The 23,891-nt window shown below is 47.0% G+C and overlaps 1 protein-coding gene across 1 annotated transcript in view; it reads right to left on the reverse strand.

Annotated features, from left to right (window-relative positions):
* ACSS1 (acyl-CoA synthetase short chain family member 1) overlaps positions 1–23,891 on the reverse strand; it is a gene marked incomplete at both ends in the record, with an annotated part of 47,184 nt that overhangs the window by 7,747 nt on the left and 15,546 nt on the right. Inside the window, 5 exons of the mRNA XM_084247572.1 lie at positions 4,460–4,597; positions 6,349–6,496; positions 10,236–10,388; positions 10,799–10,974; positions 13,363–13,562. Coding sequence (XP_084103698.1) covers positions 4,460–4,597; positions 6,349–6,496; positions 10,236–10,388; positions 10,799–10,974; positions 13,363–13,562 — 815 coding nt within the window. The remainder of the gene's footprint in view (positions 1–4,459; positions 4,598–6,348; positions 6,497–10,235; positions 10,389–10,798; positions 10,975–13,362; positions 13,563–23,891) is intronic.

Consider the following 23,891-nt stretch of genomic DNA (forward strand, 5'->3'; position numbering starts at 1 on the left):
GCCATACAAGGCTGGACCTCCACCAGAACACACTGGGCTGGACATACTCTTGATAAAATATTTACACTGAGGGCCTCCCGGGTGGCGCAGCCGGTTGAGTGCAGTGCTGTGAGGCTGCCCGCAGCCTCTGCAGCGCCGGTTCGATTCCTGGCCAGCCAGGGAGATACCCACATGGTGCGGCAGACCTCTTCTGTCTCACCTGCTCCTCCCCTCAGCAGTGTTTTCAGTCTGTCTGCCTGTTCTGCTCCCTGCTCTGTCTCTGATGAATTCTCTCACTCTCCCACACCTCTGGCCTGTACCCCAGTTCTTGTATCATGGGGTAAATCTTTAAAACAAAATACTCACACTGGGTGCCTTTTGCTCAAGACCATCCACAATGAAGCAACTAACGACACCTGTCTTGGAGGGACCTCCCAAGTCCAAGCTGACTGTCCGTGCTGGGCACTTCGGTGGCTGGGCAGGTATGTGTCACCCCTGTACTCATGTATGCACAAAGGATGCAGGAAAATGCTACTGCAGCACTTGTGGATACACTGAGAAAGTACCCGTAACCCAAATATCTAACTAATCACAGAGACATGACCATGTGGGGCAGCAGAATTCCCACAGGGGGGTACACATAAGTTTTCAAATAATGGGGCAAAGTCACCTGAAAAACTCTATATGTTGTTGAGTCGACATAAACACTCCAGGATAACAGCACAGCAGGAACTCACTCACATTAAAGAAAGAACCTCAGAAACAAGGAATATAAATGCAAAGAAGGTACCCAAACTTGCACACGCAATGGGGCAAGAGGCGTGGCAGGACAGAGCATGTAGCTTTCACTGCTGTTTCCCATTTTACCTTTTCACAAAAGAATATATGTGTGTTCCTTATGAAACTGAAAGTTCCAAAGTTTAAGAAATTACTCACACTATACACAAAAATCAACTCGAAATGGAGAAAAGACTTTGCTATAACACCAGAAACATTAAAATATATAAAAGAAAACATGGTAAAACACTCCATGACAAAACTAGAAACAACAAATACTGGAGAGGAAGTAGAGAAAAAGGAACCTCTCACACTGCTGGTGAGAATGTAAACTGCTCCAGCCACTTTGGAAAGCTGTGTATTCCCAAAAGTACTGAAAATGGATCTATCATATGATCCAGTGATTCCACTCCTAGGAATCTTCCCCCAAAGACACAAAAATACTAATTTGAAAGGAAACCTGCACTCCTATGTTTACTGCAGCACTATGTACAATCGCTAAGATATGGAAACAACTCAAATATCCCAAAACAGATGAATAGATTAAGAAGATTTGGTACATAGACACAATGGAATATTACTAGGCGATCAAAAAGATAAGCTTGTGCCACTTGTGGCAACATAGATGGAGCTGGAAGGGATTATGCTAAGCAAAATAAATCAGAAAGAAAAAAGATAAATATAGCATGATTTTACTTATATGTGGAATATAGAGGAAACTGGACAATGGGTCACGAAAAAGACAAAACTTGCAAGCAGACCATATATCTGAGGCATACTGTAGGGGAGGGTAAAGGAGGGAGGTCAAAACAGGGGAGGGACGAGCACAAGGGACTGTGATGATGGTCACAGGAACTACAGTGATGGAAGAACTATGGGGACTACACCTGAGGGGAGAAATCTGTACAAAAAAATCTGTACAAAAATGAAGAATGATATAAGAAAATAAATACATTTATTAATTTTAAAAAAGCTTAAGAAATTAGATTTTTAAAACTTAAAAAATATAACTCATTGGTTAAAAAAACTTGAGTGAGGGACCTCCCCTGGTGGTGCAGGCGGTTGAGCGCCACGCTATGACGCTGTCCGCAGCCTCTACAACACCGGCTCCGTCCCCAGCCTGCCAGCGAGGGTCCCACATGGTGCGACAGACCTCTCCTGTTGCTCCAGCTACTCCCCTCAGCAGTGTATTTCGGTCATTCTGCCTGTTCTGTTCCCAGCTCTGTCTCTGGTGAATCCTCTCACCCTCCTATGCATCAGGCCTGTACCCCTGTTCTTGTGTAAATAAATAAATCTTAAAAAAAAAAAAAAAAAAACTTGAGTGAGCTGGATTTTGTACACAGGTAAGATTGAATGAAGTCAACGCAGCAAATTCTGGTGTGGTGTGAGGGATAGTTTTTGGAATTGCCCTGAGCTGTGGAACAGCAATCAGCCCCTCGCTGGCCCTGCCAGGGCATGAGGCACACTAGTCTACACTGTGCCTTGCTCCAAGGGTGGCTGGTGGTTTTCTACTTGCCTGCTTATTCATCACCTGGTCTGGGGAATCCCCCCAGGGCTCTGCTGTTGATGTGGTTGCATGGCAGGATTATGCCCACAAGACCAGCCAAATACAGACAGTCTGGCTGAGGCTCTGCAAGCTCCCTAGAGCACAAAGCTTCCACGCATGTCGGTGGTGCTGAACCCAAGGGAGGAAGCAGGGAAGGGGCTCTCAGAAGCTGCATGTGGCCTCAGGGGACCCCTGGCTGAGGCAGCTTTCATCTCAGATATGCACCCTACTCCCACATCTGCAAAGCTCCCCTTTTCCTGAAGTGCTCAGTTCATGTCACTGTTCGCTTGGGTCCTTGTGAGTCTTCTTTACAGCTGAATCTCAAGAGTGGTCTGAAAAACCAAACCTCCCTTTAGCCTGTCCTCACCTAACTACCCAGGCCCAAGCAGATGTCCTTGCTGGGAATACCTGGAGGACATGAGTGAGTTTCTGTGGCCCTGGCCACCTCTCTGCCTGCTCTCTGTCCCCAAGCGTTGCCTGACCCCAAGGGCAGGAACCAACACAGAAGCCCTGTGTGGTGGAAGACAAGTCCACTCCCTCCATAGGCTCACCATGCAAGGCCCATATGCCAAGGGAGGCATCTCAGACTCGCCACCCTCTACAAGGGGACAGCACTTTTTCTGCTGGCCCCACCTGGAACATTCAAAATGCTTGGTAATACAGACAAAAACTGATCCTGATCACAAGGTAACTGAGCTGGCCCAAGCAGGTAAGAGTTGAACATGTGAAGATCTTCTGAGGCTGGGCCTAGACCCATCTGGGAGAGGAGCCAGCAGTGCCAAGTGACTTCTGCCCTTGAGAAGAATAGTCTCCACGTGGAACCCTCGGGGCAGTGTCTACGCATCCTGCTCTCAGGCCATCACTCAGCTTCTCAGTAGCAGCCAACTCTCTACATGCATTGCTGTGGGCCTGGGTATGGTGTCAAGGTCCAGTTGGCTGTGACCTCTGGGAACTCACATCCAGAGAGAAAGTAAAAGGACAGATGTCTAAGAACTGACAACCTGAGGCCCAGAGCAGCCAAGAAAAACCCAGGAGAGAAGATGCAGAGAAGGTGCTTACAGGAGGGTAAGGGTCCTGAGAGGTTGGAAGAGGGCACAAGATACTGCAGGTGAGGGGGACAGAGCAAATCAGAACCAGTGCAGTACCCCCACATCACCAACTAGTGTAAATAGCTTCCTTTTCTGCAGACTTGTTTTACAGAAAGACACATCTCCATGAAAACTCTCTCCAGGTGCTTCCTCTGAAAAACTGTCAAGCAGATCCATGTATTCACCCAAGGAGGGCGGAGAGCCTCCCACCCATTTTCCTTATTGACCACCATGACAATATGCGTAGGGACAGAAATGAAATTCAGCAGGAAAAAGGAGAATCGGCATGGTACCTCCCAACTCCCAGAATTGTCTGACCTAACCCCACATCACCTTTCCAGAATATTCATGTGACTTAGCAACATTGAAATTACAGAGATAAACTTTGATCCAGCAATTCTCTGCCTGAAGTTACAGTAAAGGCAGTGCACAGCATAAAATAACATGCTGGGGCCTCCCCGGTGGCATAGCAGTTGAGCACTGTGCTGCGAAGCTGCCCGCAGCCTCTGCAGGCTGGTTCGATCCCCGGCTGCAGGGGAGGGTCCCACATGGCGCGCAGACCTCTCCTGCCGCCCGCTGCTCCCCTCAGCAGTATACTTCGGTTCTTCTGCCTATTCTGCTCCCTGCTCTGGCTCTGGTGAATTCTCTCAACTCCCGTGCTTCTGACTGTACCCAGGGCTTGTATAAATAAATAAATAAATCTTTTCAAAAAAATAAATAACATACTGTACTTGGGATTAATTACTGTCCAGCAACAGTGGAATGCAATCCCATGCAGCCACTAAAGAGGGGCTTGGGTCACAGCTTACCATGTTGATAAGGATTTATCATAAAGGTGAAGCACAGAATGTAGGCACAGAAAATATCTGCAATGTAAACCCCAGACTGTTAATGCCTGCGGGCACTGGGGAGGGGCTTCAGGGGACAACTGCATTCTACCTGATGTCCTGGCAAGGCTTAAATCCACCACAGACACAATCACATAGCTTTTATGACTAAAACCATTTTGAAGCTTATACAGACTCTGACTCATGACAGAACATCCTTTCCTGCAAAAGAGCTCACTCACCTGACCCCAGAGTCCGCAGGGAGGAGCGGTCGTACTTCGTCACCCAGGAGTCACCATATTTCAGCAGCAGCCGGACAGCTGTCGGGGCACCGTAGAACTGATTGATCTTTAACCTCTGTACCGTCTCCCAATAACGGCCTATAAAAAAAACAAATTTACTGTCAGTATGAGAGCCCATCAGATACTGGTGATTAGAGATCATATTGATTAGAGATTAGTCAACGGCTACTATGTGCCGGATACACGTGAATACCTCATGTGCTCACAAAAACAGGATCCCATACCATCACTGAGAGATGGGAGAAGCCTTCTGGGGACAGGGGCCTGAGCAAACATCTCCTGGCACACCAGCATCTACAGGCTGAAAACAGCCTTTGCCTGGCTCTGGGCAGCTGCATTCACACGGTATATCCCACATGGTACAATGAGGAATCCATTCAAGAGGATATTGCCATGAATTTAAAACATAACCTGGGTGGCATCAGTTGAACCTCCAGTAGCTACAGGATGTGTCGGAGGTCACACCTGCGACTTGGCTCCTCACCCCTAGATGTGCCCCTACACACTCTTCCTGGAGCCATCCAGCCCCATGTGGAGGTAGAGAGCAGCAAAGGGAGGTAACAAGGAAGCTCCATCCACTTAACCCTCAGCACTGTGAAGGGCTTGGGCAAAAACGCCGTGAGTGCAAACTGGTCCAACCACTATGGAGAGCTGTGTGGAGATTTCTTGACCTACTAAACATAGAGCTTCCATATGATCCAGCAATTCCACTCCTAGGTATTTACCCAAATGACACAGAACCATTAATTCCAAAGGACACCTGCATCCCTATGTTTATAGCAGCACTGTTTACAATAGCTAAGCTGTGGAAACAACCCAAATGCTCAAAAATGGATGACTGGATCAAGAAGATGTGGTACATATACACAATGGAATATTACTCAGCAATCAAAAAGGATAAACACATGCAGTTTGCAGCAACATGGATGGAGCTAGAAGAGATCATGCTCAGCGAAATAAGTCAAAAAGAAAAAGAAAAAGAAAGGATGGTCTCACTCATAGCAGGAATTTAGAAAACCTAAATAAAGGACCAGGGAAAAGACTAATTAATACAAAGTGAAAATCAAAATCAACAAGCAACTATAGACCAGAGACACACTGAGGGGTGGGGGTGGGAAGGGGAGAGGAAGGACTAGGGTCAAAATAAGGGGGGGTGCAATTGTATGGGGAATATAACCAAAATGAAAATGCATACATTGTGCAAAAATGAAAAATGATGTAAGAATTATATAAAATAAAATATTAATTTAAAAAAAACTGCCTTGCAGCAGAGCCCCCATAATTCAGTCACATGAAAGCAGATGCTTAGGGACACTGCTATGTGGGAGGGAGATGTCAAGGTGAGCAAGATATGGTCATGTCCTCAACATATTTCAATTCAGGGAGGTGGATGCGGGCCACACACACGAGTCGAGGCACTGTGACAGAACAGCCCTAAGGCATAGGGCAGGCCTGGCAAAGTCCCCTCTCTCGGGAGGCTAGTGCAGCCTGGGCTTCGAGGAAGGGCTGGATTCTGGTCAGATGCCACAGTGCTAGAGGGCAATGCTCAGAGGAGGGTTCAAGGAAGGCAGACAGTTCACTGGAGGGATAAGAACACAACACAGGTGCCCTTGAGATGCCTGAGATGCTTCTGCGCCAAATGGGACCCTTTCCATTGCCAGGTTGATCTTGATCTCACTTTACACAGGGCACCCGGCCCCAGCACACCATGCAAGGCTCAAGGCGGGGCAGCTACGAGAGCACAGGCACCACTCGACCCTGTGAACCTCTCCTCTCTCCTCTCTCCTCTAGTTCCCTCCTGGACACCCATTTGGGTCATCAATCCTCACCAGCGTCAGGATAAACTGGGGTGCTTTCAAAGAGGACACTGGTGGCTCCGTTGCAGAGGGGTCCATACACCACGTAGCTGTGTCCTGTGATCCAGCCGATGTCAGCCACACAGCCAAAGACGTCACCCGGTTGGTAGTCAAACACAAGCTGCAGACACAGAGGAAGAGTCCGTCAGAAGCCTGTCACCCATGCTCCCAGCTTCACTAAGCACCTATAACTGAAACACTGAGAGGAGGACGAGTCAGTGCACTGGGGGCTTTGTGCAGTCATCACAGTGAAAAGACAGGGTTCCAAGTATATGCAACAACAGCTGGCCCTCAGAGTTCCCAGAGAACACATTGTGTGAGCCCCAACCTGACCAGGATAAGCAGCGGGCTGGGGCTGAGACAGTGCTGATTCTGCCAGCCAACAGGCACACAGGACCTTTGGGTGCTGGACACCCAAAGTGCTGATACAGGCGGTGGCCACAGTAGACCCACAAGTGACACTCCATCAAGTCGTGTTTAAAATATATGGTCATCTTTTTGCATTAAGTTATACCAAAGTGTCTTGGATTCCTTAAAAACTACTAAAATGAAAGCCCAAAAGACCAAGAAATGCATTAAGTATCATTAGCTTCATTTTTGCCAAAGGTCCAGCCTGAGCCTGACCCCATTTCTGGGTCCAACTGCCCGTTTGCAGGATGGAGGGACAAACAGCCAGGCAACTATAATGGACAAAGCTTATGGAAATGGAAGGATGGAGAGAACATATCAGTAGGCAAGAGTAAGCTACACTATCTTCAGGGTGACAAAACTAGAAATCAGTGAGGAGGGGGTACAGTCAGATGGGCCCTCAAGGGGCCTCTGTGAGGCAGGCAAAGGTCCATTTCCTGACTGCAGTGGGGTTTGCCTAGTAATTCCAAGCTGCACATTTGCTCTGGTGGCTTTCCGTATCTATGTTCTTTTCTCCCTTCTATTTTTTTATTGAGGTAATATTTGCTTACTTTATTGTTTTTTGTTTTAGAGGTATAGATCTCCCCCTTAAGGTTTTAGCACACCACACCCACCACCAAAGCACCCACAGTCCATCCCCAAGTCCACTGTGCAACTCCCTACTTGGTCCTCACCCCTCGGCCCCTTTCCACCCCTCAGGTAGCCTCTGTTCTATAGTCAGCTTTCCAGGGTTTCTGGTTATTTTGGCTTTATCTGACCCTTTGTTTGGCATCTCTATAGTTCACATCTAAGTAACACTATCTGTTATTTGACTTCCTTCCTCTCACTTATTTCACTTAGCATAATCCCCTCAGCTCCATTCATGTTGCCACAAATGGCAGTTTATCTTTTTGACAGCTGAGTAGCATTCCAGTGTGTGTATATACCACATCTTCCTGACCTACTCATCTGTATTTGAGCACTTAAGTTGTTTCCATAGTTTGACTATTATAAATGAACATGGGAGTGCATATTTTCCTTCAAATTAGTGCTTTTATATTCTCCAGGTAGATACCTAGGAGTGGAATTGCTATGTCACGTGGTAGATACATTTGTAATATTTTGAGAAACTTCCATACTGTTTTCCATAGGAGCTGAACCAGTCTGTGTTCCATTTTACAATGAAAAGATTTTTTATTAAGCTTGTTTTTTTGTTTTTTAATCTTTTTTTTTTTTTAATCCAGTCGCCTGCTGCCACAGGGGAGCACTGAGAGTCTCCAGGGAGTTTCCAGGCAGACAGAGGCATTTGGAAACCAGGCCCTGGAGCCATGTCCTGAGGGGGAGGAGGGAGTTTTTCCGAGGACGATCACCTTTTGCTGCACTGGTGAATCAGGATAACACATTGTAAACCCCACAGCATCCTGACACCAAAAGGATTTTTAATATAAGTTGGATCCAAACTACCAAATCTTTCATGAGAGTAGAGATTTTTCTCCCCTCAGTTCTTGGAAGAACAGGTACCTGGGACCAGCCATTCTCCAAAGGGCCCAGCAAGCAGCGAGCCCCCTGATCCCATGAGGCACCCCTAAAATCCACTCACACCCCCAATTTCTCTTTAGAATCAAGTGTCTTTTCCCCTGAAGAAACCAACTGCCCTAATGCCCTCTGCACGTGTACACATCCATGTGTTTGCACACATACACACAAGTTTGTGTGTACATACCCAGCCCTGTGTGTGCACACATACGTGAAACATGAACATGCCCTGCTCACACACACACATGCTTGCACACGAGCACACACTCCTGAGCACAAGCTAAGATCCCAGTGACAATGAGGCACTAACAACACACTGCGCAGAGGCTGGCATGCACTGCCACCTTAGCTACAGGCACCCAGGCCCTGCTGTGGGGACCGTCGACCATCCAACAGCAGAGGTGGAGGCCTGGGGAGCTGAAGGAGCAGCACAGCATAAACTGACCACATGCAGAGCACAGTTGGGTCTTGCATGGCTGGGAGCACACTTTTACCCCAACAATCCTTTCCCTAGATGTCTCCTTCACTAGAAAAGAGCAGTGGTGCATAGAGGCGACAAAGCTGTCGGCACCCTATAGTACCCTGGGCCTCCTTGCCCCTTAAGACCTGAGCCTTGCCCTGCCTGCAGTGGGCCTCAGTGCAGATGAGTGAGAAGGTGCACATCCCCTTTCCAGAAGCATATAATCATTTACTACTCATGTTAACATCTAGCTACAGAAATATGGAAGTTTCTATTCCTAATGCTTCAAAATACCTCAATGTATTAAAGAGAAACCCAATGAGAGCTCCTCATTCCTACATGCCCACTTCTTTCGCTCATGTAGACAGAGTCCTGGTAACACTGAAGCACAAACAATGAAGACTCTCAGCACATGCACACACACACCTTCCCTGATGTTCATTTTATTATAAATTGATGGGAACATTTGATCCATTCTGTGATCTTCTTGGTCACAGATATTCCCACTATCTGAAAATAGATCATTCCTATTTGGTAGGATTTAGTAAGTTACTTTTTGGGTCTGGAAATGTTTAAAAGTTTTTTTAATATAAATTAGTGGTTAAAGCCTGGACCTTCCAGTCAGTTACCAGGCCAGTCCATTTCCTTGGCTGCTGGCACTGCTGGAGCTGACTTGGTCTTCTGTAACAGTGTCTAATCCACAGGTAGCATCTCAAAAAATCCATCTCACCTGGGCAGTGTCAGCTGCTCTCACCCCAGCTGCTTTAATTTGCAATCCCCCACCCATATTTAAGTTACTGATTTGTAAATGCATTTATTAGAATAAGAAATGGGCCATATCATTTTCTTGATGATCCCTAAGGGGCTGCCCAATTTAACAATTTCTGTGTACTAAATTAAGGTTTCCTTATAAAAAAATACATCTTTTTGTAATTTTACTTTTAAAATGTGCCCAAGGTGATCGAGGCCAAGAGGCCACGATACTTTTAGGGGTTCATTAAAATATTTTATTATGAAATCAAAAGAAAACTAGGATCTTTTAAGGGGAAGAAAACATTTTAATATACAATACTAATGTATCCATCTTTGTACTGATGTGATTGTAAAAGGAAACTGATTTTTATGAGTAAGGACCCATGAGCATCAAAATGCAGCTCTGCCAGGAGCATGTCAGATGAGGGCTCTACTCCCATCAGCCTTAGAGCAAACAGACCACACTGGACACGAAAGGCTACAGGCCAGCAGGGAGACTCAGGTGTGGGGCCCAGACTCTTCCAATAAGAACTGGAGCTTCACTGCCCTAGTGCTGTGGTTCACAGCACCCCTGCTCGTGAACACCCTTGGGAAAACATACGACCCTCATACCCACTTCCACTATTTTATAGCAGGAGTTTCAGTCATAAATCTAACTCCTCCCAGCCCTCGCCCGGAGCCCTGCAAGCAGGCACCTCCCTTCCACCCCCACAGAGGCCTGTACCCTGTGCGTCAGTGCGGCATACAGCAGGTAGCCAGCCTGGGTATGGACGAGCCCCTTGGGCTTCCCGGTGCTCCCCGAGGTGTACAGCATGAAGAGCATGTCCTCGCTGCCCATGCTCTCTGGGGCGCATACAGGGTCCTCCTTGGCCATTTCCTGTAAGGAGGAATAAACAAACAGTCCACCCAGGGCACTCAACAACTCCCCTCTGTGCAGCCTCCCTGAGAACACCCTAGTACCCCTGGCCCCACCCTAGCTGCTGCAGGACTTGGCAGACAGGATTCAGGGCTGACCTTCTCCAGCCTGCCCTAATTCCATTCCAGATGCAGACATACCACAAAATTAGAGTGAATCCAATCATCTCTATTACATTAGAGTTCAGTGTGTTTGTGGTATTTGAGTTCCATCTTCCCAGACATAATGTTAAGCCCATAAAATAACACAGCAGGACCTTGGGTACCTCTGCAGGCCCAGCAGGAGACCCGCAGCTGCTACATACAACTCAGACCCAATTAACCCAATAGTCACCTCTCCTCCATCAACTGCACCAAGTGAGATAAACCCACCTCCTCAAGGGGGACATCCAGATTCCCCATGGGGACCTTGTTTTCCGTCCTGTGAGCCACCAGAACATGCCGCACGGTGGGGCACTGCTTCACAGCCTCATCCACTATCTTCTTCAGCTCCACCACACGCCCTCCCCGGAGTCCTTGGTTGAAGGTGAGAACCACCTTGCACTTGGCTAGTGGAGACAACACAAACATGTCTGATGGGTCTCCTCCCCACTCTGCCCCTCAAGGCCCAAAATGACACCCATGCATCCCAGGTCTGAGTGCGATAAAGACCAACATTGAGTAAAAGAATCACAAACAAAAGGAGGAATCACCTGCTTTGCAATCTTTGTGCTGACTACAGAAGCGCCATGCCTTTCCCCTGCTCTGAGGAGCAGGAAGGAACTGGAGAGAAGTTACTTTGAAGCTCAATCCTTATAGACATTGTCATTCCCTCCCACCTGCAGCTGGGTCTTTCCAAGGCCAGGGGCCATTGCACTGCCCCAACCACAGCCACTGTGGTAGCAAAGCAAAAACAAAAGGCAGAGATCAAGAAAGCTGGACAGCTACAGGCCAAGCCCCAATGTGTCCTGCATGTTTCCTGCCCTGTTCCAGGAAACTCATGTGGACCAAGAACCTTCACTGCACAAAGAACAAGACTCCACCCCCAGGTCGATGGTAGGAACTGCTTCTCTCACCCTCACCTTTAGGGGAAGACCTTTCAGTCTCCACACCTGCTCTTCCAAGTCCAGTCAGGCTCAGCCAGGCTCGGCCAGGCCTGGGGCAATGCTGGGGACACCTGAGCTTCCAGAGCTAACTTAGGGCAAGACCCACAGCAGATAATCAGGTAAAGACACAAACTGGGCATCAGGATCACAGGTGAAGGAATGACCCTCCAAATTGTGCCCAGAGGGATCAAGTCTGCAGTGAGTTATTATGTAGTTCCCTAAGGACGAGTCTGGAACAAATACCCACTGACTGACAAATAGCACTGACTGGCAAGGCCCAAACACAACCCTTTCCTAGAGAAAAATTACAGGAGCACTCCCTGTGGAGGCCCTCCAATCTCGCCTGGTCTCCCGTGGTCTGATTTAGAATTTCTGAGGTCCTGGAAGCTGCCCCAGCATCCAGCTGCTAAGTCCCTATATACTAAATTTCCAGACTCAGCAACTATTGCTTGTTTCAAAGCATTGTCATAGAAACACTTGGTAACTGTGGTCACATCAGTGAAAGGAAAGGGTATCCTTGTGAAATACTAAAATAGTTGCAGAATGCCTGTGTTCAAACCCAGGGTCTGTCACCAACAGAAAGCATGACCTTGAGTAAGCCACTTAACCTCTCTGCCTCAGTTTCCTTCTCTATAAAAAGGGAACATCTCAGTGAAGGAAAGTCTAAGACCAGATGGCTTCAGTAGTGAATTCTAAATTTAAAGGCAAATATAAAATATATTTTTATCCTTAAAGACATTTAAAGACAAATATCAATCTCAAGCACTTCTCAAAAATAATTGCAAAATTTTTCAGAAAAAAGATACTTTCTAACTCATTCTATGTAACCAGCATTACCCTGATACCAAAGCCAGACAAACATATACCAAGAAAACCATAGACCAATATCCCTTATGAACACTGAAGTAAAAATCCCCCCAAAAGAATATTAACAAACTATATCCAGCAGCATGTTAATAGCAGTATGCACCATGACTAAGTGGGATTTATTACTGGAATACAAGAATACTTTGACATATGAAAATCAATGAGTGCACTACACCACATTAATAGAATACAGGGCAAAAACCACATCTCCACTGAAGCAGAAAAAGCACCAATCCTTAAGAGTAGCAGGAGAAACCTTAAAAGGAACTGGAAAGGCTTCCCAGACTATTCTAAAAAACAGGTGGTCAACAAGGGTCTGAGAACTCAGTCCTCTGGCTTTGTTCACTGTCCAATGGCAAGTCCTCTGTGAGATACAAAGAACAGCTGATGGCCCCCAGAACTTGGCACCCTCTTGAGAAGCCAGCTCAGGGGACTCTCTGGTGCAGGGAATAGCATATATGGGTATGAGGCACCATCCAAACACTCGACCCTCCAACACCAAACAAAGCAAGGAGGCACTACTGTTCTGTACGCTATCTAGGAGACTAACCTGCAGACAGAAAGCTTAAAGACAACCTCAACCCCCGTACCTGATGCCAGGCCTCCTGAGAGAACACCCACCATTCTTCATGACAGATGGCCTCCAGGTGTTTTCCCAGCAACATCTTGTTTGAATGTCTCTTCCTTCCTCCACTACAGTCACTCCAGTTACCTCCAGTCCCAGCCCCTCGTAGGCACTGTGCTCCTCCACCACTCATCTGTTAGCCCCACTGAATTCTTCCCTCCTTTCTTCACCTGTTTAAACCCCACATACTCAGATCTCAGCTCACAAAACAAATGTTCATTCAATTATGTGCCTGTCCTGGTAGTGTGTGTCATTTTCCTGTGACCTATATTAATGGCTGTCTCCATTTTATGTCCCTAATTGCTTGACCTTGAGAAATAAAGACTACATGGCCTCCCTCGCACTGCCCATGTGCTCACCATCATTGATCCTCCCAGCTAAGGATTCTGCACTGAAGCCAGCAAAAACGACATTGTGGACAGCTCCGATCCTGGCGCAGGCCAGCATCGCAGCCACAGCCAGAGGGGACACCGGCATGTAGATGGCCACACGGTCCCCTCGACAGACGCCATGCCTCTTCAGGGTGTTGGCCAGGCGGCACGTGGTCTCCAGCAGTTCCCTGTGTACAAGGAAGAGAAGGCCAGCTGAGGGTCAAAATGCAGAGTGATTTAGGATTCAATTATTCTGCAAACTGTAAGTACTGCACATCCAGACAGTGCCTGGAAGACAGCAGCCATAGGAATGCTTATTGCATGGCAAGTTCTTTTCCAGAAGACAGTGTTTTTTACTTTGCAGACTGGTATTGACAGAGATTCACGGCCTCACCGCTGAGGTATAAGGACTGCCCACAAAGCCCAGATGGCCATAGCCCTGACACTTCTGAAAACAAGCACTTTTGAAAAGATCTCCTAAGTAAGACACTGGTGGGAAAAACTAAGGCCCTTATATTTTGAATGAACACAAGACAGAGCACCAGGCTCTGGCCAGCCAGGGCTCTGCTCATGCAACATATGCCAACTCTGCAAAGCCACAGCAGGTCTTCAGGGAAAGCAGACCAGAGGATGGCCTTCCTCCCTGTAGCCCCAAGACAGGGGTTGGCAGACAACAAGGCAGGGGCTGCAGATCCTGGCTTTCTCTGAGCTAGGCATATATGGGTCCAGGGGAGATGTGCTGGGCTTCTGCAGTGGTTTGGCACACAGGACTCCTTCCTCAAGTCCTAGCTCATTGTGGGGTTCGGTCTAATAATCAGAGTACCACACCTCCCTGAGCGAGCTGATTAGCTTAGGGATTGCCACATGATCCAACCCTGCCCAGTTAGATTCATCTCTGGCAAAAAGGAATGCATGGCAGGGTCTCCCACTTATCTACATGAGAAGGGTGCAGAAAAGTGCATGTTGTTCAGAAGGAGCAGGACGCTGCCTCCAAAGTTTTTTTCAGTATCTATAGTCAATGCGAACCTGGACTTTGCAAATAAACAATCAGTCTCATTTTTGCTGTACATGGTTTGATTTTAATTTATTAAAAGAACACAGATGGACAGATTAAGGGGGCTCCAAAGCCCCCTCTCTTACTGGGGTAGGTCAGAGCTCTCCGCATTGTTCCAGCAAGCCAGGGAGGGGGGTCACTCTCTGGTCTCCACAGGCCAGAGGCAGGGTAGAGATCAGACCTTCCTTCAAACTCAGCAAGGACCCTTACAAGGGTTTTGGCATAGCTGCACTCTGTGTTAAGGGTTGTCAAGGAGAGGGCTCCAGAGAAGGAGAAGCTCAACAAGAGGCTGCCAGGGGAAATGCACTGGAATGAAAATGAACAGGCCCCATATTAGGTAGGGAACTTTGTCTCTTCCCAAAGCCATCCTGCAAGGAGACCAGATAAGAACTACATCACAAATCCAGCCTGTACTTGGGCCCGGCCGGCAATGCCAGCCCAGGCTGACCCTGGTGCACCCCTTCTGCAGGGTTTCATGTTTTCTCCTTAAAGCTTTCAGAAGGAAGACAAAAGCTCCATTCTTGATCCAGTCATCTATTTTTGGGCATTTGGGTTGTTTCCATAGCTTAGCTATTGTAAATAGTGCTGCTATAAACATAGTGGTGCAGGTGCTCTTTTGGATCAAGAAAATGTGGTATATATACACAATGGAATATTGCTCAGCAATCAAAAAAGATAAACTCATGCAATTTGTAGCAACATGGATGGAGCTGGAAGGGATCATGTTCAGCGAAATAAGCCAGAAAGAAAAAGAAAAATACCAGATTGTCTCACTCAAAGCAGGAATTTAGAAAACCTAAATAAGGGACCAGGAAAAAGTCTGATTATAATAAAGTAAAAATCAAAATCAACAAGCAACTATAAACCAGAGACACACTACGGGGGGCAGAGGGAGCGGGGAGAGGAAGGATTAGGGTCAAAATAAGGGGAGGTGCAATTGTATGGAAAATATAACCAAAATGAAAATGTATACATTGTGCAAACATGAAAAATTATGTAAGAATTATATAAAATATTTTTAAAAAGCTCCATTCTGTTGCTCCCATCCACCCCTTGCCTAAGTTTATGATGAAAAGAAGACCATCCCTCCTTATGATCCCCAATATCAAACTCCAGAGATTCCAGAGCCCAAGAAAGAGACTGGGATGGCCCATGACAGTGCTGAAGAGGTGGCCAGGGTCAGTAACTCAGAAGCATAACTCAAGGCCTGTTTCATAGCTCTCAGGGTTTAAGTGCTCCGGGAGATGGAGGCTCGAGTGTGTACACACAGATTAATGGGCGTGAAACTCAGTCCTTATTCTATAGCGAGAGGCAGCAATTCAAAGCTAAGGAAAGGAAGTGAACTGTTCAGAGAGGCCTGCATTAGCTTTCCATGGCAGCTGCATAGGTGTGGCAGCTGACCATTCTCAGCTGTCATATGATCATCTGAGGACCAGCAAGCGCCATCTACCTTGTGTAACCAGTGCAAGTATTAACAAGAAGCTCCCCTACCTGAGACACTGCTGAACTGTCAGCAGGTATTATCTGCCCCATCAGAAGGAAACTCCCAGAAATCTTTGTGTTTAAACTCACTTTCTTTATAAAGAACAAACAAACAAAAATGAGATTACATTCTAAAGGGACTAAAATTGGCTCATTTACTTTCATGAATTCCCAAGATATTAAAATTCTGTTCTAGGCACCGTAGGGATGAATGTTTGTCTGTTTGGTGGTGGAGGAGGGGGAAGGGTATACTAAACAAAGGAAATGAGAGGACAATTATCCTCTAGGAGCACAACTCCAGCTGGGGAGGTGAGGGTATGTGTAAGAGTGTGAAAGGCCTACCACCCCAGTTTGGTGGTACATCAGAGAGTGGCAGGAAGAGCTTTCCGGAAAAGTTGGCTGTGGAGGGAGGAACAAAGCAACAGAGGGATAAGGGATGAGTACATTTTTCCCCACAGTGGCAGAAATCACTTTTCTGTCCTTAGGGAAGACCTGGAGACTAAGCTGAGGCAGTCATGAGTTCCCTGAAGGAGCAAGGGTCTCGGCGTGTGCCGTGGAGTTGGACCTGGATTTGGTGGGTCGCACATCCTGGCTGCTGCATCCACAGGAGAGATTTCTGATAAAAACTTGGATCCAGGTAAATTTTGCAGTTCACCCCCACCCCCCATTCTATCCACTCTGCCAAAGGCATAAATCTCAAAGTAGAAAGGATCCCTGAAGTCAGATGGGGCAGCCTCCCTGGGGTTCTGAAATCTCACCGCCACATTTCCACACAGTGGTTCAGCCTCTGCTTAAATATCCAACTGCTGAAAGTCACCACTACACTCTTTCTTTGTCCCTTTAGTAGAAAAATAATCTTCTAAAGTTGAACCAAGACTTAGAGTTGTTCAAGTCCCACCCATTGTTCCTAGCTTACCCCTTTCATAAATCCAGAATAAAGCCCAAAAAAGCCCAGAATAAATCCAACTCATTGGATTTATCCAAATCATTCAATGACAGCCTTTCAAAATCCCGCACACCTTCACCCTGCTCCCAAGTTCTCTCACCCAGCCCTCATGACCCCCCTCACATATGGACACTTCCAGATCACCAAATGGCCCCACATTCGCATGGTGCCTACCCAGAGCAAAACAGAAGCACCCAGACCTATGACCACAAATCTTATATTTAATAATGGAAACTATTAATAGTTTAACACCTGATATAGGTGGCTCAAATTCCACATGAGGTCACTAACCACACTCCCCATCCCCCAAGACATAGACTAGCTGCTCTTTAGTCAGACTTTCCTAGATTACTGTCAGGGAATTATTCTTAAAAAGCAGATATCCCAGACTTCCTATCTCTCCCAAATTAATTCCATCTCCATTTCTTTCTAGCTAACCTACTATTTTTTAAGCTTGGATTTTCATTTTAAACTTTTGCTTTTCATAAGCACTCTCCTCCAGACTTACACCTCTGGGGAATGTGACCAGCAAAGCTAGGTCTTGAAATTATTGAAAAAGAATTTTGTTCAAGTGTGCCTGTGATGTCAGGTTACTCAAAAGTACATTGCTGGATATCCATGAATTCTCCAAGACTTCCACAAGTGAAACGGGATCAGTAACCAGTGCTTTGGGCTGCCCTGCAGGAAACACTGACTTCCTTCCAGCCTGCGGGGCCTCTCCAAGGACAATGACCACTGGCTTTCTGAGAAATGATCTCACTAAAATGAGTTCAAGTTATGTCCTTCAAGGGCAAAGAGCAATGTAACATTTGTTATTTTTGTTACTGAGTGACCAAGCAGGAAATGTAAGTTTGTCTGCAATGTTCACTCTTCAGGGTAAAACCAGCTGTGTGGACACAGGCAAAGATCATGCACAAATATAGAACCTTGTGTTCCTGGTGCTTCACTAAAAGATGGCCCACCTTAAGGTAAGGATGGAGACGTTCTATAGCCAACTTGTAAGTATCAACTGAGCATACTGTTTATCCAACACTAAAGAGGAATTCAACCACAAGCGTTTGTAACTAACATGACATCTTCCCAAATTCAGATAGTATAAAAGCACCCTGGTCCATCTCAGTCCCAAACCAGACTGAGCTGGCAACAGAGTTGAGAAGAAAGAGAGGAAAAAACACGGATATTTATCTATCTTCCAATCAAAGCTGTTTTTTCAGCTTTCACATGTGAAAGTATCTTTCCCTCCTAGCCATTGCCATTTCCTGATGACGGCCCAGAGAAGCAAGATAAGTTTGTGTTATATTCTAAGAATAAACAAATTGGGAATGCATGATTTGCTTACTTCCTATAATTGCTCTGGCTCTTACTAGCCACTAAATAAACACTAGCAAACAGACTTAGTTCCTTGGTTGTCCATTTGCCCCGCTGAGCTCAGGTGACACTCAGGCAGGGATTAGGGGTTTACTTATTGCCTTCTTCCCAGGCCAAAACCAAGCCTCGCTCATAGTGGGTATTCAGTGTGCCTCTGTTGGAAGAGTGGAAACAGCAAGTAAGCATGAGCATACAAGCACCCACAGGCCCAGCTCTCCACTGTGAAGGTCTTATCCACTCTGCAAATGCCTCTCTTCTTCCTGCACTGAGGGAGGGCAAGGCTGGCAGTCACCTTTGTGTCATACTGTCAGAAATATGCCCTCCCCTTTGAGAGCCAATGGGAAGGACCATTCTCACTAAAAAAACAAATCAAAGATACTTTTTCTTTCTTCTGTAAATAAGGGAACTAAAACCATAGCCATGTTGCTATGTGAATGTAAGACTAGGGACAGACCAAAAGCACGTCACAGACAGTAACTTCCGTCCTCCCAGCCTAAGTGCCAATAGGGGAGGGGTTAACTCCATGGTCTAGATAAGAACTTGAAAGGACACTTAGTTCACATCTCAAGAATTTACATTCTCTTCAGGAAGTCATTTTTGGATGATGAAGTACTTTGAGAAGAGTCAGCTTTTAGAAAGAGGGACACTTTCTCCCTTGGAGAGAAGGTGGAGAGCCAGCAGAACACAAGGCCTGCATTTGGCTTATGTCTCATGCCAACCCCTCAGCCCTGACATTACTGTGGCCTTTAAATATGATTTAATAGTAATGAAGTTTGCTCCGCTGCTACTTCCTACCACCGAGAAAACAGAAGTCCTGGGAATTCAGCTTAATGGACCCATAAATCAAGTGTGAAATTCCTCATACATCATTATTCTGTGAGCATGACCTTTAGCAAAGAGAAACTACAGTGGAATATAAATTAGTTAAACACTTAAACACACAAAAAACTCCCCAAGCTGCTCTTTGCCAATAAAATGGATGGCTCCTTAACAGAAGCAGGTACCTCAGTGTCTCACTCAGGTGGGAAACTGAAATGCCAGTGTGCTTTTGTATAAGTCTCAGGTGTTGGAGTCATTGGCTCAGGGGGAGTGAGACTCACAGTGTATTCAAATGCACAGCCAACCTTCTCAGTGCCCTATGGCAGGTGCTGCAGGAAGACCTCACCTTGGCTGGGAAGTGGATCTAAGAGTGCAATATCCTCAGTCACCAGCCTGCAGCTTCTAGGCATGTGGCCTGTGGTTCCAGGAGGCTGGACAAAGGTGGAAGGTGGGCCTGTCCAGGTCTGTCCAGGGGGGTTATCTCTCTTCAACCATGTTGGTTGCCCTCTGTAAGCACAGGGAACCTCCTCTCCAGGCCAGCCATGGGTCCATTTGATACAGGGCGGCAAGGGGCACTAAAACTGGCCAAGAACACTGCCCAAATAGTTTCTAGGTCACTATATGAGTTCTTCACCCACACACACAATTGCAAAAATACTCAGGCTCAGGGAAAAACAACAAAAGGATTTATTTAACAAACCAGTTACTGAGGCCAAAAATGGCCTTTACCTCACCCAAAGCAGCATCCAATGTTTTTCAGTCCTAAACAAAAAGCAGCTAAGATGGCGTCTTCCTGTCACTGAGGATGCAGCACTCCTCTCCCAAACAACAGGCCACATGTCTAAGATGGCATCTTCCTGCCTTTGCCAACCTGGAGCACGCAGCAGCCAGACTATAGGCCCAGTTCCAATTGATGAAAACAACAGAAGACTCCAGGAGCTGCCGGGATTTCCCATCACAGACAAGCAACACTCAAGACAGCAGCTACAGCAGCTGAACAAACTGACAAAGGGCCACACTCACGCAGCTCTGTGAGGAACCCAGCTCCGAGTCTTCACCTTCTGTGTCAGGCTATAATAGCAGCAAAACTGGGAACAGTTTCAGTCACTCAGCTAATTACAAAGCCTCCAAACTTCCTCTCTGAGGTTGGCTGCTGGAGGCCTCCACCTTCAGAGGCCCACAGCAGCCTTCTGGAAGATTGGCACAGTGGGAGCTGAAATCAAATGGTAAAGATCCCAAAACACTAAATCCAAAGACAAAATAGTCCTTGCCCCCCTTCTAAAGTCCCTTATATTTCTTATTAGCCCCTCCGCCCCAAATGGGAATATTTTTAGCATTTTCCCTGAGGCTATCTTCACTAGCAACCCCCTCCAGGGGGCACCACCTGTAATAGTCTATGGCTTCAGCCACTGCTTACACATTGTCTCTTACCTAGGCATTGATTGGCCTGGGTCCTCCCCCAAATCTTAAGTGTTACTGTCCTGGGTACTTGCTCCTCTCTGCCTACAACCCTATTCACATTTCCTTCCCATGAATGACAGCAGTAACAGCTATTAATACCAGTGCCCAGAATAGCTCCCAATCCTTCCCAGGCCCATTTAATCCTCACACCAGTCCATGGGCTACACATTATCACAACCGGCCTCCATTTGTCAGGAGGAAACCAAGGCACAGTGGAGGTAAGTGACTTTCTCAAGGCTATTCAGCTGCAAGGATTTGGACCCAGGCCTGGCTCCAAAGTTCCTGCTCTGAACCAGTTCCTCTGATAACCCTCAGCATCAACTCACCCCCTAAAGCCCAGGTTCCCAAACCTCACCCTTGTACCACCTGCCAACTCTATAATTAAGCAACATTTTCCCATGAGTTGTCAATTTATTTTCAGAATAAAGTCTGTGAATATGAGGCTAATGCTGCTCAAAAGGGAAATTAGCAAGAGAAGTGTTAAAGTCCTTTCACGACAGTTAAATCAGTCTTTCTGGAATCAGGGTGGAAGAGAATGGAGGAGGGTAGGGTGGTCTTTTTCTTCACAGTTCAGTGTTTGCTCCACAGTCAAGAGAGCCACATCCAGGCCGTCTTTCTCTCCTGACACAGCCCAGCATGCAGTGGGCCTCTAAACAAATGCCCATGGCACAAAAGTAATAGGTCAGACTAGAGAAAACCTCTGTTCTCTTCCCTTCTTAATGTCTGATTTCCCCCTTGGAACTTGGCACTTGGCCTTGGCTGAGTCTTTTCTCTGGAAGAGAAGTTCTTTCCTTTCCAGGCTCAAGGCCCAGTGCACATTGCTGAGGGAGCCAAGTACCAATCAAATCAGCCCCCAAAATCTGAAACCCACCCCAAACTATCCCTGCAGGCTCTCTGCATGCAGAAAGCTCTGCTATTATCCAAGTCTAATTGATTTTGTTTTCCAGCCTGGCCAGTTAAATTAGTTATTACCCCTTTGCTCCAATACCAGTATTAACTTGTACTTCCTAAGCAATTTTCCTTCTCCAGATAAAGGAAACCTGGCAACCAGGTCCAGCCCTTGTCCATAAGTCATCCACTTATTGGAAGATCTGACAAGAGCCCCCTCCACCAGTGATCTCAGCCGATGCTGCATTCCTTTGTGCCTCTGTCCACTCACCCAAAACCTCCTGCCAAACCCATATTCCTGTGCCCCAATCCATTCCCAGCCAGTAAAATTCAACCCTTTTGTTTTACCCAGCTCCACTTTCCAGCTCTGCATTAAAGTCCTTTCCCAAACGCAGGTGGCATATCTTTAGCATTCTATGCACCTCAGGAAGCTGAACCCTGACACTGGTAACACCAATACACTGAACCCCAGAAGCTCCTGCAAGCTGACATCCCCAGACAAGTACACTAGCAGACCCCAGTCCTGGAAAACAGCTGGCACCCTGCACGACATTCACCTGCCAATCGATAGGTGCCATTTACCTTCCAGGGGAAGCCAGAAGAGTGATGCCCTTTCCCTGGTGAAGTTTGGAAGACGGAAGAGGATATAGGTTTTAACTTTCCGAAAACATTCACTTAATCCTGTGGTTAAAAAAAATGCCACAGGCTGTTTTTCAGTTCCAGCTCCAGATACATGCCCAGGTGGCACCTGTGAGTCTCTCCACAGAGGCTGCATGGGGCTGCAATAGCAGTGACAAACCCAGAGCAGCTGAGTTCACACAGGGATCTTAGACTAGATACAGTATGGATTGCACTATCTCTCAGGCTTTACTGTGAATGGAGAGAACATTCCAAATTAATACCTAGAGGAAAGAAGCAGGAAGATAAAGTCACACCCTAAGGCCCAATCTCATGCCTCCGGCCCATGCTGCTCTCCAGGTCTCTCAGAACCTGCTTGAAGAAACCTGAAACTGCTAGAAAGAACAGGAGGCTCAGGAAACCCACTGTTTTGCTGGTAAGTGATGCTATAAAGCTAGCATCTAGTTTTATAGCATTTGCCAATTATCATGGTATTATATTCCCACCATGCTCAGTGTCCACTCACCAGCATGACTTCTAACTGATCCAGGAGTCAGGAGGAGGAGGCCCTGCTGCAGAGACCCAACCTTGGACCTGTAACACCCCTTACACCCCACTCCCATTGAGGCTGTCCTTCAAGGTCACTTCAACAAAAGCTTTTGCTTCATCAAAACAATAGCTGATAATTTGTGGAAGAAAATGCATGCCTCTTTGATTCCACTCCAAATTACTTACTATTCTAGGCCACCCCCCACCCTGACCCTGGGTCTAAGGTGCTGAGTTCTGTGTAAGCTCAGAAATTGAGCTTCCACTCGCTGCTCTCTCATGTCCAGGGTCAGAGGTAGAGGATACGCTTACGTACGCTCGCAGCAGCCCCACTACCTGGGTGACTGCCAGTGGCTGTGGGCTCAGCCCTGCTGGAAGGCACTAGATGCTGGGGTTACACCAGGTCTCATGCCCCTTCAGGAGCAGCACTGTTCTATGGTTCCACAAAAGTGCCTCACTTGCACCAACTGATAACATGCCAAAGACCTCCTCATGTAAAACATTAGACTGGAAAACTGGCCCACAATATAGTTGTAAAGTCCAGAAAATGAATGGCTTTATCTTCGAGGATAGAAGGCTGTCCTTTGACCTGGCCTGTGATGAGTCCACATCTAGGGAAGCCCACACAGATGGAAGGACTAAGTTCCAGAGTGAAGACCAGAGCCTGTTAGAGCAGACCTTGAACAGCTATGGGGGCCAAAGGCCTTTGCACCAGAGTGACAAAGAGGGTTTGGTCACCTGCATGAGGAAGGACACCAGGCCCCACTGCAGCTCCCTGGATCCTGGTCCTTACACTGGACTGTTCAATCTCCTAGGTGTCAAGGGTAACTGGGTTCCACAAACACTGCTGCCTGCACTAGCTGTGGCCTTTCTCACTCCAAGCAGTGTAACTTCCCAAGGCACAACTTCCTCCTCAGCCACCTCCACCTGGGTTTCTGCATGGGGCTTAGGTCACAGCAGGTGACCTTTTGCACAAGGGAGAAATGAAAGATGGGCTGCCTGGTTGCCACCTAGCACAGTCAGAGGCTGGAAATGCTGGGGTTTTCTGGAATCAGCTCCACTAGCTGCAAGAGAGTGCCAGGAGGCAGGTGAGCCAGCAACAATCCTGGTTTCCTGACCCCAGGAGCAGTTATAACAATATGTCTGGAAACTCAGCAGTGCCTGTGCGGGCTCCTACATCCATTCTGACTATTCCCGAGGTGGGGCTGGGAGCCACCCAGAGACTGCTCCTTTCCAGAGGCCTTGCAGGCACTCTGTATAAACCCCCCTCCCCGCACCTTGTGCTTAAGAGAGCAGCAGTGACTTGCCTTTTCTGCAGCTGAATCCTGACCATGG

This window comes from Talpa europaea (assembly GCF_964194135.1).
Source record: "Talpa europaea genome assembly, chromosome: 11".
In the NCBI taxonomy this organism is placed as follows: domain Eukaryota; kingdom Metazoa; phylum Chordata; class Mammalia; order Eulipotyphla; family Talpidae; genus Talpa; species Talpa europaea.